Below are 18,189 nucleotides of genomic sequence, written 5' to 3'. Positions count from 1 at the left end.
ACATTGGCGACCGGTCTCTTTCTTCATAATGACATGTCATTTCCTTCTCAAGAGCAACATCTTCAAATACCTAATTTTGTACGTCAAGTTCAAGATTCTCCAATCCAAGACTCTCCAATTCACTCCCTTTATCCCCCTGAATTGGAGATGAGGGAGAAACATAATATAACACTTATTCATGGAAGGTCACGTCCAAAGTAACATGCACTTTTTGGGTAGGAGGATGATAGCACTTATAACCCTTCTGAGTCAAAGAGTAGCCAATAAAGACACAGTGCAAAGCACAAGGATCAAGTTTACTCTGCCGATGAGAGTAGATATGAATATATGCTACACACCCAAAAAATTTAAAGGGCAACTTGAAGACGGAGACAGGGGAAATATGGTCGACAAACACATCATAAGGAGTCTTGAAATCAAGAACGCGACTGAAAGTATGATTAATCAAATAGGGAGCACATGGAACAACATGTCCCCAAAGATGATGAGGAACAAACATATCAAATATCAGTGAGCAAGCAACTTTAAGCAATTGTCGATTCTTCCTTTTAGACATACCATTTTATTGAAGGGTAAAATGGGTTGTCGTTTAGTGAATAATACCCTAAGCAAGGAAGAAACACATCAAAGTATTATTCACATATTCTCCTTTGTTATCAGTTCGAAATACTTTAACATGAGCTTGAAACTAAGAAGACAACTTAGTACAATACTTTGGAAGAATTGAAGCAACATCATTTTTATTTTTCAGCAAGAGAACCCAAGTGAGCCAAATACAATTATTAATAAATATGACGAACTAACGAAATTCATTTGAAGTAACGCAAGTTGGACCCCACACATCATAATGCACTAAATCAAAAGGCTTTGCAGCTTTATTGTACTTAAAGGAAACACAGTGCGATGACTCTTGGTCACCAACATTTGAGTTACCACTTATGATAGCAACGGAAACATAATAGATCACAAGAAAGTACACAATGGAGCACAGTAGAGGCACAAACACGATAGATGCACGAATACGAGAACGACACAAATACAACACATGCACCACGACACAGGTAGAAACAAATATTGGGCTAGAACACGAGTGGACACAATACATAGGTCACCAGAAAGTTGGCTCTGATGCCTAAATTGCAGAGAGACAGGCCATTGGCCCACTACTAGCAACACCAAAATTGTCTCTAACTTAATCACCTATAAAGCCCAGTGTGTGAGGTTTTATCACAAAAGGTCTCGGTACAATTAGTAGTGGAACCATTTATTATATGTTATATTTTATTTTGTCAATTTTCTTATGTGTGACTTTATTCTTCAACATGCCCCCTGATGTGGGACAACCACATAGTGGGCCACATGTAGAGCCAAGTCCACATTGGAGTCAAACATTTAAGCCTAACACATGAACAATGCGTACTAGGTAAGGGGTAAGGGTAAACATTTAAGCCCAACATGTGGGGGGCAAATGTAAAGGCCTAGTAATTCAGGCCCAGACAATAAACCTACTCTGATACAAGTCAAACGATATGAGGTAAAATATTTTATGATATATTTTCATTTTCCAAAATAAGGTATTTATAATACTAGTGCATAAACCCTAGTAGGGTTATACAAGGAAACATATAAAATCCTAATTACACAAGATTTGTACAAAAGAGAAAGAAATAAGATCCTAATAGAATAGGAAATAAATCTACTAATTAATCTAAGATCTCGCCAACAAAAACAACACTACAACACAAAGTTCGACATTTAAATTTCAAGTTACATCAATTCCTTAAAAAGAAAAAAAAACGCTAAACTTGACACAAAAACTTAGAAATCTTGATGTTTTGCTTGGCGCGGCTCGAGATTCTCGACTTCAGATCTATAGTGATCCAACAATCCACGGCAATAGACACTTCCTACTACCTTCCAAACAGGCCAAAACAACATCAACAAAATTTGGATCATTCACAAAGATGACTTTTCATGCCATCAGCGAGTTGTGCATTTTTTCCAGCTCTTTTTCAACTTTCTCCTTGCTCTTTCCGTTGAGTTTTTTTTAACCTTCTTCAATTTCGTCATGTAATTCTTGAGCATGCCAAAGATGCAGGCGCCATCCATTAGACCATAATACACAAACAACATTCATTAAAGGTCAACATAGCTTAACTGCATGGACAATGCCCATAAACAAATATAGCAATTACTTCTCAGTAAGAAGTGTATGTGTGTGCCCGAAAACCTTTGAGGCTTGTTAGCAATTAATTTTCTTAATTTTTCTTAATTAAGAAGAATTAAGCTTTTATGCAAGTATTAATGTGAACATGCCTAGTATATGCCAATCAAAATAGGATAAACATCCATTAAGCTTTTATTCTCAAATTTTAGATTTTCAAATAGTCTCTGCCCATTCTCAAATTTTAAATTGTTTGGGGTTTCTTTTAGACCCAGAAACAAGAAGTTAAACCCTCACTCCCAAAAGACCATTTCTTTCATACTATTTTGTAAGCAACAAAACTTAACCACCTAAGAACCAAATGCTAAGCACTAGACTAATTTTACTTTAGGGGTTTCTATTATCTCATGACACATAACAAAAACAGAAATCATGGCTACAGTGCTCACCTTGATCAAAGAACTACCAAATACTAAGCACTAGTTACTTTAGGGGTTTCTAGATTAATGAAAAGAGATACTAAAGATCCACTAACTGGTCTGGGATAGTAACTGCCAAATAATTAAATATAAAGCTACTAAAATATAATATACATTAATTAAAAATATGAATGAACTAAGCTAAGTCTATAACTAATTCGCCGTTTACTTTTACTAAGGCTATTTTCAAGTTTATAGATACATGAACGCTCAACTTCTCATATATCAAATCTTCAGTCTCTATCTCTCTCCTGACTCTTATAATTAGGTGCTACTCTTATTAATTAGCAGTGCAATTTCTGATCATATATAACACAAATAGCAAAAACATAGATCATGGCTACAGTGCTCACCTTGATCAAAGAGGATCAGAGCCCAATTGAATAATCACAAGGTTGTGTTGCCTCAAGTTGCACTGCAAAGAAGCCTAAGGGTTTCTTTTAGTTAATGTTATATATATAGAGGAGATGAGGGCAGCTTAGGTTTTAGTTTGCTTCAAAAATTTTTTTTTTTTTTATAAAGCGTAACATGTATCTTGTTAAAGTTTGAATAGTTTTTTTGGTAGACAATCGAAGTGTTTGTTAATCATGCTTAAACCGCATATATGTTGTGAACCAAAAATTCAAGATTAGGCTAGGCATCAAGGAAAAAACCCTTTGACTTACAAGGATCTAATTATATTTATACATACACATAACAGAAATAGATATTTTTATACAATATATGCTAAACTTGTTTATATAGGTCATTTGTGTTTCATGTTGAGGAGTATGGCTTACCAAAACATATTTTTTTCAAAAGAATATCAACAAAGTTGTGTTGGTGTGTTGGTGTAAGTGGAACGTGAAAGGTGGTTTATGTTCGAACACTATGAAAGATAAATATTTGCATATATTTTTAAAAGGTTGGATCAGTTCGGTTTGAATTGGATTTCAAACTTTGGCTAACCAAACCAATCCAATTAATTTTTCAATTTTTTTTGGATCCAATCCAACCCACCAATATTATCGAAACCAATAAAATTGGATTGAATTGGTCAATTTTGACGGATTAGTTTGAATTTTGTATAGCTGTAAACATTCCAATCTAATCAATTTGAACCATGTACTACCGTAAACTTGGTCCAATTGTACATAGAGACCAATAGGAGATAAACTTTGTTGTGTCATGTTTGAGGGCTAAGGTGTCATGCCTGCATGGTCAACATTGACATGAGGTGTCACAAATGCATTGTGCACATTGCGATGAGATGCAACAGTTGCAAAGAGAGAACCGCGACTTAGAGAGGAGATTAGTGAATATGTTGATGTACATTTCCGGAGGTATGAAGAAGAAGAAGAAGGCGGAGAAAGAAGATGAGGGGCATAAGGAAGCCGAGCACGAGGAACATGTAGAGAATGAGAAGAAAAAGATTGTGAGCAATGATGAGGGGGAGAAACAAGGAGATGATGACAAAATTGAGAATGTGGGTAATGGCGAGCATAAGGAGAAGGAAGATAGAGAGATAGAGGATGTTGAGAAGGTGAAGAAGGAAATAAAAGTTAGAACATAGAGCACTTGAATCAAAATGAGGTGATTCTAGCATTGTGAGTCATACCCTACTTAACTTGCTTGAGAAGTAAATAAAAATTATTGTCTCAGTGGACGGTGATGGAACGCAGAGGGTACTGATGATGAGTGTGTTGTGGACTTTTTCTCCAAGAGAAAAATAGGTCGAAGGGCTACCTGTGGTTGTGCAACGAAAAAGGCAAGGACTGTGGAACAAATTGTGTAAAGGCTCACACCATGTAATGAAACTAGATTCAAGATTCAAGATATCAAGGATGTCACTGTTGGGCCTAGTGACCCCATGAGGCGAGTTCCTCATGATACTCTTCTGTGGCGGCATTCTTCTAGAAATGGAGAAAATAATAAAAGTAAGTTGTCTACTAATAACAATGGTGATGCTAATACTTATGTTTTATGTTATTGAACCTGTGCAATTTTACTTAAATCCTAGGTGAATATTAGTGAAGTCAGTGGAAAACATAGTGAAACTAAGTTCATGAATACTGAAACTTGTTCTTATATGATGTTGCTTGACCATTACAGTACACAAGTGAATATTTCAGGAACTGAAGCTGTCTGGATGTTCATCATGATTTTGTCAAAGTCCTCACTAAATAAGGTTGGCTGGATGATAGAGTAAGCACTTATAGATATGGCATTCTGTGAAGAATGTTTTCTTACCATTTAATATAAGGTAGAAGCGTTGGATGGCTGCAATGATTGATCTTTTTAGTTGCAGAATTATTGTATACGACTCAAAGCTTGATCAGACTAGAGATCCCTAATTCAATAGGGCACTACAACCTTTTGCAAAAATGATCCCACGATTGTTGGAAGAAGTCCAATACGTTGAGAAGGGTCTTAAAAGGATCAATGGCAAGTTCTTTAGGAACATTATGGTCCATAGCAACTTGGCAGGTTGGTAACTTTGAACCTAAGTTTTGAAGTTATCTCATCTTGTAATTACATTTATTAATTGTACATTGATATTGTTGATTCCTTTTCTCAGTGGCGATTGTTAGATTTATGTCTTCAAATTTTTGAGTTTCTAAGTGCTAATGTCAATTAACCAAAATGACCAATGAAGACTGTCTTTCTTCTGTTTGAGGCTTGCTACAAAATGCTTACATAGACATGCCTATGTTTAACATGATGCTTGAAGTGTTTAACTGTTTTCTAACTTTAATTTGTAAGGGCATTTGTTGGAGAATCATTTCTTAATATTGCGATTGCATTTTGTTGGGAAGGTATTACACAAACATTAAAGCAATAAGTTTTGGTAAGTTATTTTCATGTCATTGGACTTAAAAATAAATTGGAGCACAATATTGAATTTAGAGACTGTTGTGAACCTTTGATGATGCAAATGTGTAACCTTGATGGAAAATAGTATTAACATACAACACAATATTAATATTAGTTATTACGAAGCTGTTCATCTAGCTAAAACATGCGTCGGTGGGTCTCTTTCCTAATGACAAATCCCTATCAACGAAATCGTGGGATTTGACAGACTAGTAACTTTTGGTTCAGTTAACCCTTTTACTTTCCATAGTGGGTTAATGGGTACAATTGGTGTAATTCAAAGCAGTAAAAAAAAAAAAAATCCATACATTAGCGACCGATTGAGAAGCATTACTCGACTAGGTTTAAAGTGTATATTCAATTTTGTGGATCCTTAAAACACTTGTTATGTTATAAAATAGACTATAGCTCATAAATTTTAGAAATTATATCAATATATCAATTATCATGGAACTAATAAAATTAATTCCATTAATGGTTATGCTTATCATATGTCTATTCACTACATCATACCTATTATGTATAAGTATCCTCCTAATTTGTATACTACATTTGAACTCATCCGATGTGACCATACAGAACTTTTTACTTTTTTCTGCTTAATATGGTTGTATTTTCTATACAATGAACGAGTTTACACATCAAGTTTTAGATGAATGGAGCAAAAAATCATGTCTACGCATTATAGAGGAGTGTTTGCTTGCTAGCTGCATTTATGTATTTATTATATGAAAAGAAAAGATGTAGGTTTTTAGCATTTCTAATCCTTCATACACACTATCCCAATCCTTCATATTCCTCACAAAACCTTCAAATCTCCATTTCCTTAACTGTGAAATGAACGAAATGTGTCCCAATTAAATCTAAGAAAACTTCTCCTCCAAAGGAAACCCCCTATCTCGTTCTCTGAAGTTTAGGAACTGTCGAAATACAATGACATGCCTTCTCGAAAATAGGCCTCCAGATTGTTAGCCGTAAGACAACGATCCAAAAACTTCGGAAGTGTGGGTCTTGGTTTCTAGCCATGATAAGGGAACTTGTCCATCGACATGCATTTCCACACTAGTTTGTGCCATGCTATTATGTTGAACTCTTTGCATACCATTGTCATCTTTCGAAATTCTTCACAAGAGTTGGCAACAACCTTCTGAATGATCGTAAACCATCGAACACAATTCAGGGATGGGGTTATCCATTTCACGTCTCTACTTTGCAACTTGGAATGAACTTTATGGTTTGCTTCTCAAGCTTTTATGGTATGGTTAGTACAATCATACGCCTCTTTTTATAAACCTAATTATCATGTTTAATTAATAATTATCCTTCGCATTTGAGCATTTATGGTATGGTTACCACAATTTTGTTGAAATAAAGTTTCCTGAAAGTTTGATTGATACGTCCCAATAATTGCACTAATTTAAAAAATAAAGAACTCGTTTCGAATACTAAGTTGAAATAAAATATGTCAACTCATTTACTGACACTAGTACACAACAGGTTGCTCCAGGTTCTGAATATACACATCTTATCAACATACATTTTTTTTAGGCAGTTGCATAAAGGCAGAGGAAAGCAAATACTTCGGGTTATGAATAGTCACATTTTTTTAGGGTAATTGATGCACATACCAAATAGGAATGAAATTCGTGGAGCTACTTCATGAGAGGTGGGTAATGTGGATGATTGGTCGATGTCAGATGACGACATTGATGATGATGATGATGATGATGGTGATGATGGTGATGATGGTGATGCTCATGGGAATGCTATTGATGATGCGAATGATGATGACGAGGATTCAACCTTCGATTTAATGCCAGATCCTAAGTTTTTTCCTTTTTCTGTTGTCGCTTGAAATATTCAAACCACTTTCTATGTTTTGGGTGTCCCCTCTACTTTGTACTATTATTTACTTATTGCATTTTGTTTCAGTACACAATTAAGGGTCTCAAGTTTCTTTTAATTGTTATTAAAATGTATTAAATGTTTGTTTTGTGAAAACATGTAGAATGTCATATGAACATATGTTTTAAACTAATTGAATTCATCAATTCTTAAAAGGACCACAACTATGGCAATTGCATGGGAGTATATGCTACAATAAGTTCTTATGAAGGTTACTACTGCACTTGGGACTGCCATGTTGACATATATATAAGCTGTGGAATGTTTGGAGAGAATTGTGGTTGTGTACCCATACAACAATCTCTTCAAGTTTGAATTGAATAAGACTAGTTTTTATTTTTATTTTTTATAAATTTTAAATCCAGACATTTGCATGTAAATCCTATTTTCAAAATCAATATCCTACTCCCATCAAGAGACAAGTAAGTTCTACATAGATTTACAAATCTTGAAGATCATGCTCCATGTGTCACATAAAAATCATAAAGAGAGTATGTTTGAGTAATGGCAATATTTTCGGGGCTCTGGCTTGGCTGCGTATGTTGCAAAGTTTGAGTAGCTTTAGGACTCTCCTCATTAATTATTATGAATTCTGTGTTGGAAGGGAAAGATCTACATCATGAGACAAAACAACATAAATATCAATCACACATGAATATTGTTTATGGATAATTAAAAGGTAAACTAAGCAATGCACACAACAAATTATCCTCTTTGCTTATGGCATCACAGGTCTTTGACAAGTACAATGTCGCTTGTGACGTTTTGCTGCATTCTCTTTTTTTGATTTAACTCTTTTTGAATGACCTTTCGTTTTTGCTCAATCTGGATCCTTTAATTGCACTCCTTCAGAAATACCGCCAACATCTTTGCCAATGTGGTCGACAGAACCACTATCTTCAACCAAACAAATCAGCTTCTCTCATACGCCATCTAAAGTCTCTGTAAGTAGTTGATTACCTTCATTATTGAGTAGCGCACAATCAATCAACTTGTTAGCCAGTTTGGACAACATCGATCTCTTCTACACTGCACAAGTATTAACAAAATCCTTAATTTCTTTGACCTCACTATCATAAATCACATCGCCTTTTGCAATTTTTAGCCACTGAAACCTTCGACATTATGTATACCCTCTCAGTTACTTTGTATAGGCATTGAGTATCATTTTCCTTTACCAATACTAAAAAACACAAAAGACTTTTTCATTCCTCCACCCAAAACCTGTGAAGTATTGCACGAGTGTATTGACCTGAAAACATAACATGTTGAGTTGTAGCCTATTTAATATATTGTTTGTTGCCATCTAGATTAATAATTTATAAAGAATTATAAAATAGGTTTTAAAAAAAATAAGTTATTATTTTGAAGTCAATTCACATTAATACTATACAACTGACAAATATAAAATAACACCAATTAAAGAGAAATAAGAGTTCAGAAAACATAAAAGACTTTTTAGGTATTGCACACATACCCTCCATTCAAGTTTCCATTGATGTACGGAGTGAGGGTAGAAGTTATTCATTTTGATCAACATGGTCAGCAACCGCCGTCTTTTGGGAACATGATCCTCCTGGATCCTATGATGCCCTTCTTTATAGCAGGCATATTCTTTTCACAAAATCTCGCTTGTATAAGATGATTTTCTACTTGAATGTATCCAAGTGCCAAAACCAGCTTACTTGCATACATATTATAGAAATTGTATACATCATCCAGAGATGATCAAACTCAAACTCGGCACTTGCTTATGGTACCACACATATGCCATCCCTAAGTACTTGATCACCATCTCCTAGGGGACTTTCAAGTGGGTTCTCCACCTCTCCCTTATCATGCTAATATATTAGCACATGCTTGCAAACTATATTCAATTAGATGGGAATCAAAATAATTATACTTAATAAAGAAATTGCTCGTTCACTCACCAAATGCCAAAACCTAATAACTAAAAAACCTGAAATTAGCTTTTTTTTGGCAATTAATGAGCTACCCAACTTCAGGGTACCATACTAATATATTTGCACATGTTTGTAAACCATATTCACTTACATGTGCAAAATAATCATACTTATATAGCAATTACTCATTCACTTACCCAATATTAAAACCTAATTAGCAAAAATGCATAAATTAGCTTTTTTGGTAATTCAAATATCAAATCAAAAATACAAAAATACACAATTTCAAAATCACCTTACAACTGTTTGAGCTCAACCAAGATGTTTTGAATGATGAAATTTTGTAGTATCCAAAGACCAAAACACCAAAACACCACCACTACAAAACCCAGAGAGTTCGAAGGATGCGCAGCTCACATAGTTTGAAGGAGAATCAGTATTGAATAAAGTGTGAGAGAAGATGGAGAGCTCATAGAGTTATGAACGAAAGTGTGAGAGAAGACGGACAACTCAGAGAGTTATGGACGGAAGTGTGATACAACATGGAGAGCTAAGAGAGAATAGAAGAAACTGTAAGAGAAGATTGAGAGGTTGCAACAATTTTTTAATTTTTTTGCCCATAAGTTTGCATCTATTTTCGTAGTTTTAATTTTAGTGTTTAAAAAGTTTTAAATTTGAAGCTCAATGTGTAGTGGTGGCGGGAGCGGGTAAAGTTAACTTATTTATACTATAATTTCACCCGTCATATTTAATCCAATGGCTACCAAATATAACCCAGGGAGACAAACTCTTTTTTTAGCCCTGCATATGCGTAAGCGAAACAATGGGCCTAAGAGAAATCATTTTTATGTTTGTTAGATTTTGTTTTGTCACGTGTTCTTTATAGTAAAACTTCACATTTCTTTTGTTACAATAATTGTAAAGCAACTCATAAGCCTAAATGAGCATTAGTACCACTGCCTAAAGCAATGCCGTCATTAAATCCACCAAATTTAGTCTCGAAGAAAATGTAAAATATCGCCTGAATATGGGTAATCCTTAGTTTCTAGCAACAAAATGCGCATAAACTAGCAAACAAATGTCTTAAACTAACACTAACAGCAAAAATAAAATAAAATAAAAAAGTAATATTGTATCAAACTCCTTCAAATATAGGGAAGAACTATATTTAGAAGGAAAAAAAGAAGAAACTTTTAGGCATAAACCATCCATTTTTTTCATATGTCAAATTTTGAAGATAATTGTTCTAGTAAAAACTTCATGTATGAAATAAAGAACAATTGAGAAGGGGATTAAATTACATCATAACAAATTCTACGGATCAAAACCAAGCAACAAAGGAGCAACCCGCAACAAAGGCTCCAATGTATCAGGCATAAATTTTCTAGCAAACAAGAAACATATTGAAGTTGTTTTGCCATTGTATTCACATTCTGATCCAAACCGAATCCGATTCAAAAACTCATCTGTGATATCACTCCATCCAAATTTTCCAGGATGAGGACCACCCCTTGACCAATCCACCCAAGTAATGCTCCTTTTTGAATTCAGCTCAGAGTACAACAAATTCACCAGTGTTGGAATATAATGCTCATCAATATAACAAGGAGGGTGACAGTATTCTTGAAAGATAGGATAATATTTGCAATCAGACACAATGTGGATGGCAAGCTCACGGTGCACTTCAAACCATTGAGATCCTTTTCGCCAATTTGTGATGTTTATAATTGGATACATTTTAGGGTTATATCGGCCACGGCCTGGCTTCCTTGGGTCGTCAAATGAGCTTAGGAAGCTTAGATTTGAGTTGATGAGGTAGTCATAAGTTGTTGTGAAGTTGAACAATGGAATGCACGATTCAGACAGCAACACAAATCTTTGATTGGAGAAGTCGAGGAGTGCATTAGCTAGGAGGCGTCTCTCGGCATCTAACATTGTTGATGTTCCCCAATAGACTGGCTGCATGCAAATCAGGTGTTGATATCAAATAATTGTTATTAGTAATTTGATTGCAATCTAATGTAGCAAAAATAACTTCACGTTGTGGCTTTATACAAGTCATCAGTCGGGAATAGAGTTAAATCTCACATTGGATCCATGACAAAATAAGTTAGATTATGAGTTTGGTGGCCCATGTGGACATAAGTTGTACATAATGATAATGAGGTGGCTAAAAGGAGCTATTACAGTTATTGGTGCCCATTTAGCTATTAGACGCTAATAGTGCTTTTAGCCACCTCATCACGTACAACAGTAGTGCCTAATATTAGTGTTTTTTCTCTTCTAGTGGACACTTACAATTTCTATTTCCTAGACATCAACCCATTAATTTTGAAATCTATGTATAAAACCCAAATTAAAACTAAAATACCTCGTAAGATATAAAAGGTCATAGTACTCCTACATATTTACATTGTTTGCCACCACACTTCAGATAAGTAAACCTGATGATTTTCAAGCATGTCATTAAAGCCCTCATTTCTAATTAATACTTCCTCATTTATAACATATCAATAACTCCCCCTCCCCCCCTTTTTGGGCATTCCCTCTAATCCCTAAAATTTTGACCAATAAAAAATTCTTAAATTTTCAACCAATAAAAAATCCGTCAAATTTCGTCTCAATAAAATATAATAGGTAAATTATTATCAATACAATATAATGTTCCTATAAATTTACCTATCTTGTATATATCCAAGACAGTAGGTAAATTATTTTCATAATATACCTATTCTTGTGCTGACTTTAATATACCTACAATATGTATATATCCAATACAATACCAATACAATATAATGTACCAACAAATTTACCTATAGATCTTGTATATATTCAATACGGGTAGGTAAATTATTTTCATAATGTACCTATAAATGTGTTGGCTTTAATATACCTACAATATGTATATATCCAATACAATACCAATACAATATAATGTACCAACAAATTTACCTATAGATCTTGTATATATTCAATACGGGTAGGTAAATTATTTTCATAATGTACCTATAAATGTGTTGGCTTTAATATATTTTCAACATAATTTTAGGTAAATTATATCAAAAATGCGTTTAGAATAGTTGGATACATTATTTGAGTAATAAGTAAATTCATTCTAGGTACATTATTTTTTGTAAAAGAAGTAATAGGTATGTTATTTTTTGGGTCATGCTAGGGTGACTATTTTTAGAGACCAACTTGTATACTATCTCTCTAATAGAGGTGGAGCCCACCAATACAATGGGTGTCACCTCTATTACAAAGATGGTACACAAATTGGTCTCTAATGATGGTCTTCCTAGCATCCTATTTTTTTAACATAAAATTGTATGTACTCTATTATATTTATAAAACAATAATATATAGATAATTAATCACGTATACTTCATAAATAAATAAATAAACCGATTAGTTATGTTAAATCTAAATTTATTGTTAAATAAAAAAATCCAAAGTAATTCCTACATCCTTTTCCAAATTCAACATGTGTCAATAGTTACAATCCAATTAAAAATTGTTTCAATATTGGTTCCTACATTAATATACAAAATGCAATAATAGCTTAGTTTGGGTATTTTAGGAATCAAAAAAATACAATAAATTTAATTTTGTGCTTGATCAGGTAACTTGCCGAGTTGGATCTTAATTATCGGGACATATTTCGAAAAAACTGTTTTTTATTCAAACAAAAATAAAGAGATGGGTTGCCGTTCAGGAAAAATGACTTTGAAGGGATTAAACTAAATTTACTATAAAATCCTTACCCTTCAAAATCAGTAATTAAAACCCTTCTGATTTTTTCTTCCAAAATAAAAAAACCCATATAATTTTTGTTTTGATCTGTAATTGTTAAAACCATTTTAATTAATAAAGCTAACTTTGACATTTCAACTCTGTTCGTGAAGTTGGACACAGTATCAATTTGAGATCAAAGATTAGTAGTGGTTCCACCCTGATGCTTTTCTCAAGCATGGCAGCAAACACATAAACACATAGTAATGTAACTAATGTACAAAAACTTCAATTTAGCAATTATTAGAGGAACTAGTTACCTGGCTATGAATTCTTCTACCATGGAAGACAGAATCTTCAGGCACTGATTCATTAAAATCAGGGTGTGCGTGCACATAAACGGAGTACAAGCCTTCATGTCCCTCGAAAAATTTCTCCCACAAGGGACCCAACGGTAGAGGCCCCTTTGTCAAGAACATGAAAGCCACTTTAGGAACATACTTGTAAGGCAACTTTTGAATTCGAGGAACCATTGAAGCTCTCCAAAACAACTCCTCGTCACTCATATTGTGTACTAGGAGTTTTTGTTCTTTCAATGAAACACTAGTATAATTAGAGGCCACATTCGTGAACGACAGCACTAGAAATGGCGGTTGCGGTAGTGGTGGTGGTGGTGGTGGTGGTGGCGGCGGTAGCGGTGGTGGTGGGGGCGGGGCCAGCAATGTTGGTGGTGGTGGTGATTGAGTTGTAGATGATGATGGTTTTGGAGAACTAAAATTAATGGAATTTAGGGAGGCTTGGAAGGTAGTGAATGAGAAGCTCTGGAAATATAAGGTAGTTATGATACCGAGTGACAAACCTAAACCGAAAAATAGGAAATGTAAGACATGATTTAATTGGACGTGTGTACGGAAGAGTCTGAAAATTGATTGAGAATGCTGGTGCTGCTCATGGCTTCTGCTCATTGTGATTGGGGTTAGAAAGGAAGAGAGAAAGGAGTTTCCTAGCTCATCAAGTAGAAAGCTCTTGAAAATTTGCAGCTCGGCTTTTGTAGAGAAGGTAGCATGTTCTTAGTGGACTTTGTATACGGTGCTTGAAAGTGAAGCTGGCGGAAAGAGCAATTGGCTGTAAGATAAAGTGAATATTGACCGACCCATTTGGAGTATGCATCGGTTTGGAATTTAAGTCGTCAGAAATATCTACCCAACTTTATTTTTGGACCGTGACAGTTTTTATTTTAAAAAAAATTAAGAAGCTTAGCATGACAGCTAATGGGCTTGACGAACTTTTCTTCAATAGCACCCAAGAAAAGAAAAAAAAAAGACAACAAATAGAATTAAAACACGAAATATAGTTTTTAAATTACGCATCGAAATATTCGGATGCTTGTTTCTGCATTCAGAGCACACCTTGCCTTTCCTATCTGAAAGATATAGGGCAGTTTGTCGTTTCATCTAAACAAAGGGTGTCGACGTGCCGTATGCTAACAGCCGATTGAATGGTCAAACTCGTTGGATTGAAGACAGGTGAATGGGTTTGGTCTTGGTCCAACCATTCCCCCCAAAAAAATGAGAATTGCCACTCGCCGAACATGAGAAACACAGCACCCACAGGCACTGCGAAAATCTAGGTTCGTAGCCACTTTTGTACTCTTTTCTTTCTTTGAATGGCTACCGGTTTTTATGTTATGTTACTTCCCCACCCAAATAAAAAAGTTTAAAATATTCAGTTAGCTATCTGTTTATTTTGACTAATATGTACATCCATATGGTTGCTTGAATTGAATCACGAAGTTACAAGTTCTGTCATCAAAACATATCATCTCTTCTAAGGTATATAGTACAGGTGTACTCTCTTCTGCGTTACTTAACCCATGGATTTGATTCTTGACAAGCTGTTAATGCAATACTTTCTTCCTTTTTTATTGGCTTAAAGGCAAAAATTGTCCTTGTGTTTTATCACATGCGTTTTCAATTTGACTAATTTGATCTTTGTGTTTAGGATTGTTAGCCAATATATTGCCCATTGCATTAAATTTTCTCTTAAATAAACATGATAAGCCTTTTTTTTTTTTTTTTTTTGTCTTTTAAAAACCTATAAACCTTTTCAAATTAATTTTAAAAATTGAATTAATCTAAAAATGATTAAAAATTCATTGAAAGTAAATCATTACATTATAGAAAATAAAAAACTTGAAAAAATAAAAAAGGATGTGGTTGTCGGGGAGGGAGGGTCTACCGTGGAGAAGTTGGAAGGAGGGTGATGAGCGAAGGGGCATGGCCAAATGGGTAGAACACATGGAGTAAATTGGCCAAATTAAAAACACAGGAATTAAATTGGCCACCATGGTAAAACACAGGGACCAATTTTTTTAAAGTCTCAACCTTTATTATTCCCTTGGTGGAACATGACTAGAAAATTATTGTTCCATAGGTGATCTTGTTTGAGAGTGATTTTAGATAGGCCAAAATCATTTTTGGGGAGAAGCACTTCTCATCTTCTTCATATATAATCATTTTTAGTGATTGGAAGTGATTCTGGAAAGAAGCACTTCCCATGTGATTTTCCATAAATTTACTTAAAATCATTTGAAGTAATGGAGAAGTGATTCTCCATAAAAATGATTATTGACCTATCCAGAATTACTTCCAAACAAACCCTTAACATCTTAATTCATTAATCCAATTTCACCCGCCAACACCATATATATAATTTGCTCATCAATACTTTGAAGTGTTTGACCTTACTTTTTTGCAATTCCAATAGCTTTTTAACACTTCGGCAAGGGGTTGCCTAGTCTCCTCTCAAACTCTCTCTGTTTTTTTTTTTTTTTCTCCTTTAGCTTAGAATTTTCTTTCAATGTAAATGTAACTCTCGATGATAAAATATAAGAAGGCTACTTATCAAATCACAGATCCAGAATAGACACCCAGCAAGAATCAACACCAAACCATGATAACCTAAAAGCTTGCCACTGGGTAAACACTCGGGGTCATCAGTCTCACCAGACAATCCATAGTGTTTAAAAAAGATTCTTACAAAGAAGATCCAATCAAGCTCAGATTTCATGTAACCATAACCATAATACCAGTCTTCATGAAAATGGCAGCTCCTCACCCTTGGGCTCTTCATCTCCAAGGCTCCATCGAGTCTTATTGTAGATGACAACTAGCTCCTCTAGCTCTTCATCTTCAAGGCACCCATAAAGTCTTCTTGTAGATGGCAGCTAGCTCAACCTTGAGCTCGTCATCTCCAAGGCCCCTTCGGGTCTTATTGTGGATGACAACTAGCTTCTCTAGCTCTTCATCTTCAAGGAACCCATAAAGTCTTCTTGTAGATGGCAGCTAGCTCAACCTTGAGCTCTTCACCTCTATGGCACTACCAACACCTTGTGCAATCTTCATTTGAATCATAGTATCACGGCAACTACTAATCTTCATAATCATGGCAGCTCACCATCATCTAACTCATCATTTTTATGGCACTAGCTTCTCAACAACACTTCCAAAAAAATCCAAATGAACTATAGCAAACATAGATTTGAGAAACAAATAAAAATCAAACCATCTTGAAGACACCGATTACAAATCTAATCCTATGGATGATATGCAATCTAAAACATAGATTTGAATCCACATAAATTTGTAAAACAAATTTTGAATGAAAATACATTTTATCTAGAACTCTCTCTCTAAAACCCTGATGAAAAAGATGCAAATAAAGAGAGTTAGTGAATCCAGACCAGCCCCAACGGTTTTCATATTAGAATTTGACAAAATGTTACGTGACGACCGCAACTAGAAAAGGAGACAAGCTCATGTGAGTGTAAAAATTGAAACTTCAAAACATGTACAAATAAAAATAGTGTAGTTGACTAGTGAGAATGCCACTAGTCATCTGAGTATAAAAACCACAAATTTTTAGGCAGAAATAGTATAATGCATGAACTAGTCAACTAAGAGTAAAAACTGGTAGGATTGAAAATAAATGCAACGCACATATGCATGCTTTACCTTCGGAGATCATGAGATCCAGCTTGGCCAACCTTGAGATGAATGTCTAAACCTAGACTTTAAATTTGAGCTTCGAAGGGATTTAGAGAAAGGTTTAATTGCTCTAACGCCTTCTAAAATTATGGTCAAATCTCATATTGTCCCGTGAAACTCAAAGTGACTTACCTTGCTCTATTTGACTGATGTATGAGGTTCCACCTTACCCCAACTATCAAGTTGGTCATAAAATTTGTTAAGGAAAGTCAAAACTCGCAAACCTAGAACCTATAACAATGGCCAAGGTAAAGTTATTTCCAAGTTTTTCAAAGAAAGCTAAACTATATAATTGTGTCCTTTTATTTCTTATACAGAATAGAATCTGTGATTATATAGGCAATGAGCACTTGTGGCACATATTATTTTTAACCAGATGCACTTGTGTGTATTTGTTTGCAACTTGCAGGTACAGACTGACAGGACCCGACTTAAATTCCACTTTGAAATCTGAGTCAAACCCTGTACGTGTCCAATATCTGGCGGTTGCCGGACACAATTGACCAAATTGCCCTTCTGACCAAAATTCAATGAAATTCAAGTGCGACTTCTGCCGAAAATTCAACAGTCTCCCCTGTAAATTGAATATTTTGCAAAAAATTTCACCTGTAAAACAAGCATGTATGTTTATATATAACCCAACTGCCAGCATGCATTAAATTATATCCAAGAAAATCAAGCATCATATCACTCTGGCCTCAGGCCTCAACAAATAAAATAAATTATCCTGCTAATAAAATTCATCTCAACTTTCAGAACATCAATAGTACATTAACAATCTCAAACACTCCAACTCATGGATGCACCTTATAACATTAGGCTGCCTACGTACTCTTACTGAGGGATCAAGCCACACGTAGTTCTTTCCCTTTAATAGTGCAATTGAATATCTCATCATATTGCCATGTGTTTTCCAAATCAAACTGAATTCTCATGTGTGTGATGTACTCAATCATATTCACAACTCTGAAACAATACTTTGCAACTTCCCAATACTCGTAACAGTCATATACTGACTATAGAAAAGCCATACACTGAACTCCCTCTATTTTAGTTTAAGAACATCTCAAAACTGAAATTATCTCCACCTAGGCGTACCCCCATTC

At 34.7% G+C, this 18,189-nt stretch overlaps 1 protein-coding gene across 1 annotated transcript; it reads right to left on the bottom strand.

Annotated features, from left to right (window-relative positions):
* Positions 1-10,536: 10,536 nt before the first annotated feature.
* On the bottom strand, positions 10,537-14,110 carry LOC117622593 (glycosyltransferase BC10). The gene is made up of 2 exons (XM_034353329.1): positions 13,358-14,110; positions 10,537-11,264 (listed from the first exon to the last, which is right to left on the bottom strand). The coding sequence occupies exons 1-2, from the start codon at positions 14,000-14,002 to the stop codon at positions 10,620-10,622; spliced, it is 1,290 nt and encodes a 429-aa protein (XP_034209220.1). The 5' UTR covers positions 14,003-14,110; the 3' UTR covers positions 10,537-10,619.
* Between the last annotated feature and the right edge of the window lie 4,079 nt (positions 14,111-18,189).

This window comes from Prunus dulcis, chromosome 3 (genome assembly GCF_902201215.1).
Source record: "Prunus dulcis chromosome 3, ALMONDv2, whole genome shotgun sequence".
NCBI lineage: Eukaryota > Viridiplantae > Streptophyta > Magnoliopsida > Rosales > Rosaceae > Prunus > Prunus dulcis.
The sequence above is the reverse complement of the archived record's forward strand: the minus strand, read 5'-3'. Positions and strand labels throughout refer to the sequence as shown.